Source organism: Cariama cristata, unplaced genomic scaffold (genome assembly GCF_000690535.1).
Source record: "Cariama cristata isolate BGI_N322 unplaced genomic scaffold, ASM69053v1 scaffold6946, whole genome shotgun sequence".
Lineage (NCBI taxonomy): Eukaryota > Metazoa > Chordata > Aves > Cariamiformes > Cariamidae > Cariama > Cariama cristata.
Window position 1 is genome coordinate 121475 of NW_009623768.1, and position 14454 is coordinate 135928.

The window sequence follows — 14454 nt, forward strand, 5'->3', positions numbered from 1 at the left end:
GCAGTGCTTTCATTTTCTACTATGCTTCTAAGCAAAATCATTTTTCATTTTAATACTGTATTTTATACTTCTGAATTTCTTCCTTATGCTGTTAACCTGTGTGTGGGTCTTACTAAGTAATCCCTGTCAAACAGGACTGTGTTGGAATAAATTAGGCAGAGTTCTGTTGAATTTGATAAGTGAGTTGATAGGTCATTCAAAGCTTATTTATAAACTTCAAAAGTTTTTGCTTGTTTATTTTAAACAAAACTGTTTTTTGTTTGACAGGTATCCTATAAGAAGGATGTGCAAGATACTCATAGATACACTGAAGTGCTGAACAGGCCAGACATCAAGATAGCAACTGAGATAACAAAGATAATAAGTGATGTATGTTCTCATGTTACTCTATTTGTATTTTTTAGACATGGTATTTTATTTATTCAAATTTCAGTCAGATTGTTTAGAATACTGCTGAAATTCTCAAACATCACAAGCAGAAAACCTGCAACCCCAAATCTGATACGGAGGTTTGATTGAAAAAAGACTCCAAACCCAACAAAAGAACCCCCCAACCTTGCCTGGTATGTTACAAAGATATGGGATTTTTCTATTTTGATGTTGACAGTATGACCTTTGCAATTATTGGTCATTGATCTAAAGACAATGTTAAGCTTACTAAAGTTGGTTTTGTTTCAGCTTTATTCATGATAACGATTCTCAAAATAAGTGATATGCTGGTATGTTATATTGCACTTCAGAAGACATACCAAGCCTTTTTTCACCTCAATACAAGAGAAGCTTGCATCCCAGGACTCCCCTTCCTCCTCCCATCTCGGTTGGCAGCGACAGGGAAATGCAATTCTCTGCTGTCCTGAACTCTGTGCAGACGCGCTGCTTCTTGCATGGGGGCTCTCCTCCCTGAGCTCCCGTCTCAAATTCTTTGCCCTCCCGCTGTGACATCTGCTAATGGATAGGTCAAGAAGCAGTTTAAGAAACAGCAATGTGTGATGCAGTTTAATATTTTATTTTACACAAGTCAAACCATATATGTATTAAAGCCCTGAGCCAAGATTTTAAGTAACTGCTAATAGTTTAATGTGAGACTGACTAGGCACTTATGGAGAGACAGTTTTAAGAGGCTCGAGATTCACCTTTTGGATATTCAGGATTTTCTGAAAACCAAGAACTTCTACTAAGTCTTACGTTCAACACCCAAATTTACTAATTGCTGTTCAAGCCCCCTTTGAGTTAGAGTGGCTCTGGGACTTTTATTTCTCTCAGTCTGTTGTTGTGACATGTCCTTGCTGATTCACGGTGCCTGAGTAATGCAAGAATCCTAATTTAGGCAATGGGTAATTTAATTTGTGATATCGCAAAACACCTATTTCGATTCATCTGCTGTTTTCTAATGCATTGTGAAAAAAAATGGCAGCAATTTGCATGGGAGGCAGTTCAACTGGAAAGATCATGTACTATCAACCTTGTGAGACTAATTCCGCTCTGTTACACCAATGCAACCTCACTGACATCCAGCAAGATGGTGGTGGTAAAACTGAGAGTGGAATTTCACCTTACCTTTCAAAAAAGCTGCCCCTCAGCCTAGTTTTGTTTCAAGACTGTTTTCAGCTGCTACAAATAATCTTGTGTAAACTGTAGGCCCTGTCGTAAGAAATGCTGAGCCACTGTAACTCATTCAGCCTTGATTGGGAGAATAATATTTCTCGGGCTTAAGCTATGCATTTGGTTAGAGTTGAATTTTGTGAATGCTGTGCATTGTATTTTACAATAAATAATTATTAGGTTGTTAAGGAACTGAAGCCTGAGAAGGGCTTTTTTTTCGGAGCTGCTTAGAACAGTAATGTCAATGCAGGTCACTAAATGAGACTTTTTCAACAAGTTTTAACGCATATATTTCTGTGGATAAAACAAAAGCAAATGATTTAGTAGTGATTCATATTCATTTTTTTTAAGGCTGAGTACAAGAAAGGAAGGGGAGAGATGAATAAGGAGCCTGCTGTACTTGGAAGACCAGATTTTGAACATGCTAAAGGGGTTTCAAAACTGTTAAGCCAAGTAAGATTCTCTGACATTTTACAATGACTTCACTCAGATATCTCGTTCCTAGTAATGCAAGAAAATGTTTAGATTTTTAGATTATTATCTCTGATTGCATGAAGGTTATGTTCTCAAACTTTTCATATAGTATTGCAATGACTGGTAAATTTAAGATTCTTAGGAAACAGAATATACATTTTCATGCAAAAATACAATGAACTTTGACTGTTATAACTCGTCTCTTGTGGAGATGGTGTATATTTATACAGATTATCTAGGATTTCTAGAATATTGACTGTATGTAATTTAGAGGCAGATTTTGCTACTCACTCAGTTTGAGTGGAACCTTACCCTGTGATTAATCCCACTGAAGTAACTGGGGTCTTTTGTGTAACTGCTTGCTAATATGAGTAATGGGATCTGAATTTGGCCTGATGTGTAAACCACCGGCCTTCCCTCTCCCTGAAACTGAATGTTTTATGTACTACTTTCTGTTATATACTAACCTCATTAAAAAAAAAAAAAAAAGGGACAAAAAGAGAGGGAAAATGCATTACTTTACCCTATAACTAAAAAGAAAGCCCAAAACACAATTTTTCACTCTTTTCCTCTTATGAGTCTTCTACTCATAAGATCTACATCTAAGTCTCTAGTACAGATCAGCCTAACATTGTGAGAAGGGATTTTTGGCTGCTGACCTGTTGTGGGTTTTTTTTTTTCCCTTTTTTCTTCTGGAGTAGTTCTTTAATGGTGCCTTGCGTAATCCTTGCTAGTAATCCTGTCAGGCTACACTTAGAGCTTTTGTAAACCCATGAACAAATTCTGCCCTCTTGTAGGAGGAGGATAACACACTTTGATTGGAGAAGGCCATGCCAGCCTTCCCAGAACTAGGGAAGAACCTCAAGTGTAGTAGTGTATACACTAGAACAGTCTGAAAGTCAGTGCTTTGTAACAAATACTTGTGATTTGGCTGGATTGGAAACATCTTCCCTAGAACTAACATAAAATGAGAATAATGTGTCATAGAGAACAAGCTGCAAAACAGTGCAGCGTCTGTTTGCGAGAGCTGCTTTTGCTGTCACCAAATGTTGTCTTTAGATATCTGCTACATGATTTCCTGTTTCACACTGGACCATCATTAACTTTGAAGCATTAATACTGCAGGGAAAAAGAAGAAAATACATGGTTTTTTTTATTGCTTTGTTGATGATGTGTTCAGAATCAAAACTAGTTTGTGTTTTCCAAATAGATTTCTCTCTTCCATTTTGTAATGGATCGTGTGCTCATTCCTCTGCTGATGGGCAAGTCTGCCAAGAGATTCTTTCGTGCGTAGCATCGTGCAGGCTTGAACGTCAACCTGTGTTCTCTAGGAAGCGTGGTGCGATGATGCTTACACCTGGGTGTCACTTACAGGAAAAGGAACTGTCTGTCATTTAGCCAACAACTTTAGTGGTTTTTAAAAGGGTTCATATCTAAATTCAGTGTGTCGTATACTTTATTTCTACTCAGAGGCTGTCTACACACTCCTTTCCTTGCAGCCTATTTCAGATTCTAGTGGGCTTGCAACTGCTTGTTGTTGCAAATGGGACCAAAGTGGATCCCTTTCCAGTAGCCCTCTTCATCTCACTAAACCTGGTATCCTTGAGGTTGTGGCCAACAATCACAACAATCAGAAAATATGAGCTGGATCATGGGGTCCTGCAAGCAGATGCTGAGCCAGCTGCATCATAGAATTCATCAGTGCACTTTTTATCTCATTTTTATTACGTGTGCTCTTCCTCTTGGACAATGTATGCTGCATCTGCAAGAGCTTTATAATAGTCTCTTCACTGCCAGGGATTGGGATGGCAGCAATTCTAGTTGAGATGCTCCTGCAGAAGAGAGCATTTGGTGTGCAATTTTCATTTCTTTAGAGAGTCTGAATAGTGCAGAAGGTATGGCAGGAAGCGAGGAGCAGTTGACAAAATGTAGCTTGCTTACAGTTTATTTGTAAAGAAGATCTTACTAAACTTTGGTGGTCCAAACTCTGCAGCTACTGGGCCTGGATCCAAGTTTTGGGATCCTTCCTTCTCTTTTCTTCTCCTCAGTCTACACTGTTGTGGCTGCTTGTGCTGTGTGTGGTGGGGAGCGTACTTTTAGACAGGAAGGCAGTGCTTTAGCCTGGCACTGCGCTGGCTGCCATCTGCATGCAGCAGCATGGAGGCTGTAAATACCAGGCTGCTTTCAGCAGTGGGGAGGTGCACTCAGCAAGTCCCCACCTCCTCTGAAGGGAAGGCAGTGGCCATGAGTTGTCTAATGTTTTCATATATTATTTGAATCATTATAACACTTAGACACACTGATCGTAAATCAAGAGCACAGAAAAATGAAGATGACCCCTGTGTCCAAAGAGCAGGGTGGTGGGGCAGGATGAGGAATGCACCTGTGCTGTAGGAGAGGAGGAGCCCTAAATATGGGTCAATCATGTCAGTCCTTTTCATGCAAGGATCATGAAGCAGGCTTGTAACAATTGCACGATTTAAAAAATAGTAAAGTTAGTGATCTCTTTATTGTCTGCAGACTTTATGGCTTTTAGGGTTTCCATTTCTTTCTCAGCAAATGGGAGCATTATAAACTTTTTGTGCTGAAAGTTGATAATCTCCTTTAATAGCATGAATCTGTAAGCTGCGACATGCAGAGAAATATTAGTTATTTGACCCTCACAGTAAATTTGCAAAGTTGACAATTCTGATGGATGTAATGGGAAGAGAAGATAACATGTTTTAATGTGGTGCATATGGGTAGGTAATTTAGGGAGTATAGAGAACAGGAGCAAGAAGAGGTCAGGCAGAGTGGGTGTAACAAAGGGAGAAAGCAATCAAGGCAAGCAGGAAGGCAAACAAAGTGAAGAAAATATTGTCAATGTTTGACTGGCACTCAAGGCTCCACAAAATCAGTGTTCTCTCTTCCCCCTTCTCCCTCCCCGACTTCTCTCTCCCCGCCCTCTTTTTTTCTTTTTTTCTTTTTTCTTTAACAAAGCTTTTGACAAGAGCAGCAGCAAAAATAATAGCTCAGAGAACTACTATATTTACCCACAGCACGCGGTAACCCCTTTCTGTTGATTTTAAATGAGATTTAAACAGAAACTGTGTTAGCCCTTGTGAAAACATGAAGCTTGTCAATTTGCTGAATGTACATTGTATAATTTGGATTATTTTTTGTATTTTTTATAAAAACAAGCTCTTGTTTATGTCTTCTAATGCATTTTATTAGCTTTTTCAAAGAGCTGCTGATATGAAATATTCCCCTTGTGGTGTTCAATAATTGGTTTTATGATGAATAATTTTGGATATTCGTATTTTATGTTGGATCTGTGTGTACTGTTTCAGGGATAAAATCGTTAGAGGTAGAATGTTTTTCAAAATGTACCTTCCCTGAGATTATCAGTAACAACACAGAGAGCCTAGAATTTTCTCAGTCTTTCTTTGCTTTAAACTCTGCTAGTGCTTTTAACAACCAATATTTTAACTTAGCTCTTTGTTTATGTTACATTTCTTTCGATATCTATGTGCTCTGACAGGTTTCTCTCTCTTTTTTTTTTTTTTTTTTTAATGTGTTTTCATATGGTCTTGAGGAAATGCTTTAGCTGCAAGTATCTGCTTCATCCTGGGATCCCAGTGGTTGAATGATTCAATTTTTGTAGTTTCTTTGTAAATTTGAACAGTGGGTGATGTCATCCACTTCTGAAATTGAACACTCCCTGTGTGAACAGCTTTGAACTACAGATTTGATTTAGGAATGTTGCTGCAAAGCTTCAAAAGACACTGCTCTGTCCAGCTGCAGTTCTGACTTTTGTAGGTTTTGTGCAAGGCTGATGAGAAGTTTGTTTATCCAGGCCTTATTTAATTCCAGGTTGGTTTTTCAGGGATGTTGTTGCGTTAAAAGCCTGCAAAGTCTGCTCTTTCTTCAGCAACAATTAGAGAGCAACCTCCACGCATTTCTTTTAAATTAACCCCCACTACATACTCTCTAAAAAAAATAAACAAACTTCAGACTTTAATTAAGCTGGTAAATAAGTAGCTGTCATTTTAAACCCTCATTAAAGTAAAGCTTTTGGTTAACGATGAAATTTGTAGATAAGCTTCCACTAACAACTGTCATTTCTACTCCCACTTTTTGTTTGCTCTTCCACCATGTTATAGCATTACTAAAACCTCCCCCATTCAGATGTTTTAGAAATCACTGATGAAGTATTTTTCTTCCTTGTTTTTAATCAAAACTCTTTCTCTCAGGCGTATTTTTCCCCTTTAAACTGCATTCATAACTTTCTCCTGTGCAAAAGAAAGATAAATACTGTGTGCATTACTTCACAGTGACTCATCCATGGGCTTGCTCTTCTCTCTTCTACCTCTCCCACCCCACACTTTCTTTCAAAAGGTAGAAAGAAACAGGAAAATACTGATAAAAAAGAAAGTGAACGTGTGTGTAGCTTTCAATGAGATGAATCCCCTATGACAAGTCAGGGTTAAATTACTGCTAGAAGTGCTCTTGAGATACTGCCAGGGTCATCTGATATTATTGTGTAGCCTCCGTTTTGCCCGAGAGCGACATATGCAGTGGTGTTGGGGAGGAGAGCAAAGGCAATAAGCGGAGCAGCCAGACGAGGCAGCTGTGCCTCGAGATACTGACACATCTGTCTCTGCAACAGGAGCGTTTTCAGTCGGATTGGCGGGCAGTCTCCTTAAATTTGGGACCCTGCTGCACGTAGGCATTGGGACACACAGCCCTGTGAAGACTGGGTTCACTGACTCCCCCTCTTTCGTTCAGTAACAGTGATGTGATCTGAAGTGACACTAAATGAGGATTTAGTATTGGAATCTCTAGATTGAAATGTATTGCTGAAAAAGTATTTTAAAAAAATGGCATGAAAAGGCTGCAGCTGGAAGATGGCAAGCCAGTTGTGAGGAGAGGTCCCTTTGGCACTGACACTTTCACACTTAACAAGAATATCAAGGACCACGTTGTGCATTTCGTCTGCATGCATGGTTTGTGGCCATTTGTTGGCTGAGCAGAAGACATCCTGCAGTAGTTGGATATTTAAAATCTTGTGCATGACATCGTTGTGATGTAAGCTGATGCCCAAGGAGTAAAAGATATACTCACCATGCTGACTTGATCCTTGGTTTCGGAGGCTTTTTGAATCACATATTCCTGCACTGCCTGATTTTTATTAGAAGGCAAGTTTTGGATATACCTTTTAAAAGGGAAACGCACTCTGATTTCCTTCACTGCTGGTACAGAATGTGGATTTGCCTTTGACAAAGGCGGTGTCTTTGTATTCAGATATATGCTTTTGCACTTGATCCTAAGCCAAGGCAAATATCAAACAATATGAACCAGATGAATCTACCAGAACACAATAGATCATCTTTGCTAGAGTTAATGTGGAAGATTATGTAGTTCATCATGTGTTCAGGTAAAGTTCCTCTTTAAAAGTAACAATGTTTTAGAATTTCCTTCCTTTGAAAAATTAACGTAAGTGCTGGAATCATAGTGTAGTTGTTGAACATATACGGTTAGTTTCTGTTTGAGTGGCTTAGTTTTGGTTTCTTGTTATCCTTATTAATGAAATATTGGTCATCGAGGCTAAACATGACGAGGCTTTGTAAGCTAAACCATGTTCAGAGTCTTTTGAGGCAAGGAAGAGCTAAGACGCAAAAAGAAAATTCTTCCCACAACTAAAGCTGAGAAAAAAATAATTTTTGAAAGAAAGTGTTTGAGGTGGTTTAACCACTTTATCAGACATTCATGTGGAAATAGAGAAAAAAGGAGTAAGGAAAAAGCCGCATATTTATTTAATGCAGAGCGTGGTAAATTATAATGGATGTTGCATAGGCTTACATATCAGGTGTCTGACTAACATTCATGAAAGCAGTATAATTCAGACTGAACTTTATTCTCCTACATTATGCCCAGCTGTTGGATAGAAGCAAGGCATGTGTGCAAAGTCTCCAGATGTTTGATGATCACGCACAACAAGGGGGGCAAAGGAGGGAAATACACTATTTGTTCGATTTCATATTTTCAGATTCTGAATTCAGTTCTTCAGCATGTTTTATGGAATTTTTGTGATTTTTTTACTTTTAATGCCATTGCCTCAATATTTATGTATTGCTCATTTCCTCTTCCATGTGGTGGTGTTCCCCTTTTTTCTGTTAAGCAAGAAGAAAAGACAGTGAAAGTGATGGCAGACAGCCATTTAGTTGTGCTTTCTAACACTGTAATGAGGTGGGCATTGTCTCCAAGAAGGGACTGTACTACAGAGGGATTCCTCGGGGTCTCGTGGGAAATTTCTGGCAGAGTTAAAAATAGACCTGGGGGCTCTGGTGACAGCCTAGCACAGCATGAGTGACGCATGGACCTGGTGGTGGGAGGACAGCTGAGTGGGAAGTTTGATTCTGACTTCCCACTTTCAAGTGGTGGAAAATTTTATAAATTATTTATTTTACAAGTTTTACAATTTATTCACCTAATAAATTTTTTTTCATTAAAAACACATTTTAGGTGTTAATTATGAATTGAATGATTCTTAGTGAGTAGATTATTATTGCTAGTTGAACAGTTCTGGTTTATTTGATGGCTCAGGTGAGTCATATGGTTTTGTTTCTGTTTCCTTTTTTATGAATCCTTCAGCACCAGTAATAGCATATGACAATCTTAAAATTATTTATTTTTTTATTTTAGTAAAATTCAGATACGTAAAAATTACTTTGAAACCAGCACAAGACAGTCACAGATGTGGCTAAAATGATCTTCTTTAAACATCTTCATTGTTTAAAGATTTATGGATAAGGCAATTGCCTTTAATAAGCTCCTTTGTAGTCTGAATTCTCTGTGCCTTCTTTAAGTGCTACATGTTAAAATTAGATATGTTTGTTCTGGTGGAAGGTGAAATACAAGGAGCAGTTCAATAAGGAAATGAAGAACCACCAGTACAATCCTCTTGACAGTGCTTCCTTCAAGCAAGCACAGATTGCGTCCACGTTGGCAAGTGATGTAAGTGAATTTGCTTTGTATTTTGCATGCATTTACATCCTGGAAAACCTAACATTTGTTCTCAAGCAGAATTTCTTTTTCCATCTTACAAGTTACTCTGAGCAGCAGTCTCTGCTATAATGCGTCAGTATAGCAGATACAGCATGTTATCCATTTCTTCCTCTGCTTCTGACAAAGCCCTTCTCCAAGGGCCTGCAGATTTTTTCATAGCCATTTTAGATGAGATTAATCTAGCTTAACTTTGCATGTCAAAAGGTAGGACTGCTTACTCTGAGCTAATCGCTTGTACTTGGTCCCTTTGTATTCAGGAAAGAAACAGGTCTAGAGGGCAATTCTTCTGACCTGTTATAGATGCCTGTCTTTAGAGAGGCGAAGTGCTGGCATCTCTCCAGTGTTGTAGAAGGAGGTTGCATGACCAGCTGAGTTTGGATGTCTGTCTTTTAGACTTCATTCTGCCAGTTGGTCTTCTGAATGGTGTTACAAAGTACAGCAGTCACTAGGTTCAGTGATGGGTGCCTGCTGCTGGAGCGAGATTGGACAAAATATCTATATCACGTGATAATGCTGTTGGGATGATATATTTAACAGTGTGTCTAATGCTAAAAATGTGAGCTCTTCTTTGAGGCCATGATCCCAGATAGCCAAGAGACAAGCCTTCATTCTGTAGTCTGGCATTTCCAAAGTGTGGGGCACCACCCAACAGGAGCAGGAGAGGCTGGCTCTGGGAAGGGTCCAACAGAATATAGAATTGTTTCCAAAAACTAAATAGTTGATAAAAAATTTATTGAAGTAATTATTATTATGAGAGATATGCAGATTGAATATTGGTGATTTAAACTCTACCTAAATCAGTGAAGAACACTATACTTATGTGGAGGTGACTAAAGATACTGGTTTAAAAGATTTGTTATCCAAGGTAGGTAAGGTGGCTAGTTTTCTTCCTGTAAAGATAGACATCCAGCTATTAGAAGTATGGAAAATCCTACCATAGGCTGATAGAAAGTTATCTTCTGCTACTTCTTTAAGTGATTATCTTTTGCCTTTGGTGACCGTATTGCTTATCTTTGCTGAGGGCAATCTGTATTAAGTAAAATACCCAGGAGCTCTTCTCTTTAACTGTTTAATATACAACTTTTTTATTTGAACAGTTGGTGTAATTCGTGAATCAAGAGAAAAAGAACAAGAATCAACAGTGTTTAAAATGAGTAAACTCAAAGTATTGAGGAAGATACTCTTGATTTAAGTTGGGGGGGGGGAGGGAGGAGAAAAACCAGAAATAATAATAATTCCTTTCTAGCCTGAAAAGTCGCATGAAGTGTGATTTTGTTGTAAGTGTCTTTTTTGAGGAAAAGTTTTGGTTCCCGAATACTTGCTCGGTAGAATGAATTCTTCATTGTTTTTTCCTTTTCCTCCAAATGATAGTAAATGACCACCATCTAGTGGCTGCTAGAGATTGTTCAGGCAAGCACTTAATGCTTTCTGTTTCTGGACGGCCATACGGCAATACAAAGCTGTGAATTATTTTGTTAATCTTTGTTTTACATAACCTGAATTCTCTTTTCAGGTGAATTACAAGAAAGATTTGGAAAGCCTACATGATCCAGCTTCTGATCTACCAAACCTGCTATATTTAAACCATGCTTTAAATATCAGCAAAACACATAGTGATGTAAGTTGCCTTTATGAGAATGATGTGAAAAATATATACAGTAAGCAATCTATTATGTGTAGTCACTGTAGGATACATAATTTTTTGGTACTTGCTTCACGGTCTCATATATAGTAAACTGTAGTATTGTAACCATAGTAGTTGGGGGATGTAGTGAAGAGAAAAGGGCCTTTAGGGAGAGATATTTCAGTTATTAGAACAATTAATATATTAAGAATCACACAGACTTCTGGTACTTGAGCATTTCTTCTTGTATGTCTGAAACGTTGTCTGTTTTTTCCTTCATTGATCTAAGATACTTCTTTCCTTGCAAGTCTCATTTTGCCTAAGATCTTACTTAATGCTTTCACCTACAAGTCTCTGTACAGAAGTCACCATTATGCTAGTTTATTATTTGGATTTCTGCCATAAACAACCTCTTGAGTGCTAGCTTCCCTTGGAGCTTCTCTGTCTAGCCCTTTTTTTCCCTCCTAAATGTCTGAGTCTTCCTACACTGGATCAGATGATAGGCACATACTCCATTCTGCCACATAACAAGTCATGCCCCTTGTTGGGGCTGGTGGTCTGACATATGATAGTGGTGGGAGTTGAAATGGGGAGGAAGAGGTAGGAAACCCCTGGCTTCTGTGCAGTGCTGTAGCTTCACTCCTGCTGCAAGAGCACCTATGCTACACGCGCAGTGCTTGTGGGGTGGGTAGCTGCATTTGTCATCTTTACTCCAGAAACCACAGAAGGGCTGCAGAACTGCTATGTAACCATAGTAGTTCGGGGAAGTAGTGAAGAAAAAGGGCTTTTAGAGAGATATTTTTCATGTATTAGAACAACTAATGTACTGGGTAAGAATCACACAGACTTCTAGTGCTTGAGCGTTTCTTCTTAGTCTGAAACCTTTTCTGTTTTTTCCTGTGTTGGTCTAAGATACATGAATGGGTGATGTTGGGAAGGAACATTGCTCGTGGTTGGTAGAAGGTGAGCGCTTCACACAGAGAGGGTTAGCCCTAATGACTAGGAGCATACTGGGTCATTTTCTGAGTTAGTGCCTGCTTATGGAAGCTTATGTCTAAAATAAAATGATCCAGCCTTCTCATCTGTACTTGATTTCTGTGTTGCTCTTTGGTGAATTGAAGCTTGCTTTTTATCTGTCTCACTCCGATATATGAAGCTGACATTGACTACCCCCTTTTGTATGGATAATAGATGAGTTGATGGCTTTCACTTTCTGCATTCTTCATGTGCATTTTGTCCTAATTCTAGTTTCCTTCAGTGCAAGGTAAGATTGGCATTCTTTTTGCTGATTAAATGAACTTCATCAGTTTGTTATCTTATCTCTAATGAGATAGAAACCTGGGCTTTCCATTAAGGCAGCTCACTTCTTGCAAAATTTATTTCTTTCTGTTGCCCAAGGAGGGTTGATTGATATTGTCTATGCCCTCTTCTGAGGACTCCGTAAATACTAAGTCTCTGATTTTTGCATTGTCCAGATGCTGGTGGATATTTTTCTTGCTGTAAGTAGAAAGAAGAATGCTTTGCCAATCCCTAGGGTCTCCACTAGTTATTTGTCTTCTACGGAAATCCCATTTTCAAAATACTTCTCAGATTTGACCTCCCCATGTCATCTCTTTGATTTTAACATGACTGACTCTCCTGCCTTTCTCCATGCTTTTCCAATAACTTCCTTGTGTTCTCCTTGTCTCTCCACAGCTCATACCAAATCTTTCTTGAAGTCTGCTTCCACTGTATGAAACAGTCTTCCTGACTGTGCCATTAGCTGATTTCCAAAGACTGATTGTATCATCTAGGTTTTTTTCTGTCTGAAACACAGAACTTCTTGCTAATTGCCCGATTTTACTGTTTCCCTGTAGTATACCTTTCTCCCTTGAACTTTGTGCTTCTCTTCATCTTTTGCATAACAGAGCTACACCTGCCCCCGGTGTGATACATTGGAACCTGTATGGTTGGTTAAACTCATAAATTAATATAGTTGATGATTGAATTGGTTTGCTGATTGACCTAGGGGGTAGAAGTGTGCGCAACTTTATGAAACACGTATACTATGATACCAGTGCAAAGCTGTTACACAAGTCAGCTTCCATGGGAATAAATTCCAACAGTTAGGAGGAAAGCTTGATGGGCATGTTTGGACACAAATAGACTGATTTTGACAGGTTGAACTCATCCTATTTTCATTATATTGATGAGGAAGGCAGTTCACAAGTGAAACTTTCCCCTCATATGTTATTGAATTAATTTTCTCCCTACTAACTGATATAGTACTGTGTTTTGGATTTAGGATGAGAATAATGTTGATAACACACTGATGTTTTAGTTGTTGCTGAGCAGTACTTATGCTAAATCAAGGACTTTTCAGCTTCTCATACTGCCCTGACAGTGAGGAGGTGGGGAGTGCACAAGAAGCTGGGAGGGGACACAGCCAGGACAGCTGACCCCAATGACCAAAGGAGTATTCCCTACCATATGATGTCATGCTCAGCATATAAACTAGGGGGAAAGCTGGCTGGGGGGCTGCTGCTCAGGAATGGGCTGGGCCTTGGTTGGTTGGCAGTGAGCAATAGTTTTTCATTTGCGTCACTTGTTTTTCTTGGCTTTAATTTCTCTCTCTTTTTGTTATTTTCCTTTTCGTTACAATTATTACTAATATTATTATTATTATTAAGTTCTTAAACTGTTCTTATCTAAATCCATAAGTTTTCTTACTTTTACCCTTCCAATTCTCTCCCCCATCCCACCAGGGGACGAGTGAGTGAGCAGCTGTGTGGTGCTTAGTTGCCAGCTGGGGTTAAACTACAGCAGTTATACATGTAATTCTCTTTGGCCTGAACTATGGAGGCATAAAATTTAAAACTTTGATGTATGTACAACAGCTAGTTTATTGTTTTGCACATTTTAAATCTGTTCCTATTGTAGAGACTTTGAGATGCTAATGAACTACGGACTGAAAAAAAAGGAACTTAGATGTGTTTAATTTTATGGAACAGGATGAATACATAGGACTTAAGAGAATGAATCTGGTACCTGTAGTTTAGAGTAGCAAAAGGTTATGCCGTTTACCTAATTCGATTTTTATAGATTTTTTTTTTTTTTGTTAAATTTTGTTCCATTAGTTGAGGAATGGAGTAAAAGTATGAAATCAGTATCTGTAGATGGAGGTAATTTTCTCTTGTTTCATCTACAGAAGTGATTTTGTTGTGTGACATTTACTATTATTTCCACTAGGAGGCAAACCCAAACCATCATATGTGTTCCTTTGCACTTCAAATGTAAATAGTAATGTTTATTTTCTAGTGAACGTAAACATTTGACTTTTGGATGAGCAGAAGAAGCATTTTCTCTAGGAACTTACAAAAGTCATTTTTTTATTATACTTTTTATTTCATCACAATATTTTAAATTCAAATTTAGCAGTATGAATATAAGAAATCATTTAAGCAAAGCAAGGGCTTCTATCGTTTCACCCCAGATACAGCTGAATAAATCCATCACAAAGAAAATACAGTGCTTCAAAGTCAGGTATACGCAATCAAATACATCTTGCAAAGAGAAAAATGCAGCATTCTAACAGTCATTAAATCAGGCACAAAACTGCATGACAGATTACGGTGATGTACAGTGCATATTCCATCAGAAGCACCCCATGAGGAGAAAGGAGAGTGTTTTTGCATGACCCAAAACTAGTGCAGAAGCATGACAGGGAA

At 38.5% G+C, this 14454-nt stretch overlaps 1 protein-coding gene across 1 annotated transcript in view; it reads left to right on the top strand.

The window, feature by feature from the left end:
* Positions 1-14454, top strand: part of LOC104163775 (nebulette-like) — a gene marked incomplete at its 3' end in the record, with an annotated part of 43023 nt that overhangs the window by 23486 nt on the left and 5083 nt on the right. The window contains 5 exon segments of the mRNA XM_009702891.1: positions 268-369; positions 1954-2055; positions 8965-9072; positions 10637-10741; positions 14165-14269. Of these exon segments, the coding sequence (XP_009701193.1) occupies positions 268-369; positions 1954-2055; positions 8965-9072; positions 10637-10741; positions 14165-14269 (522 nt within the window).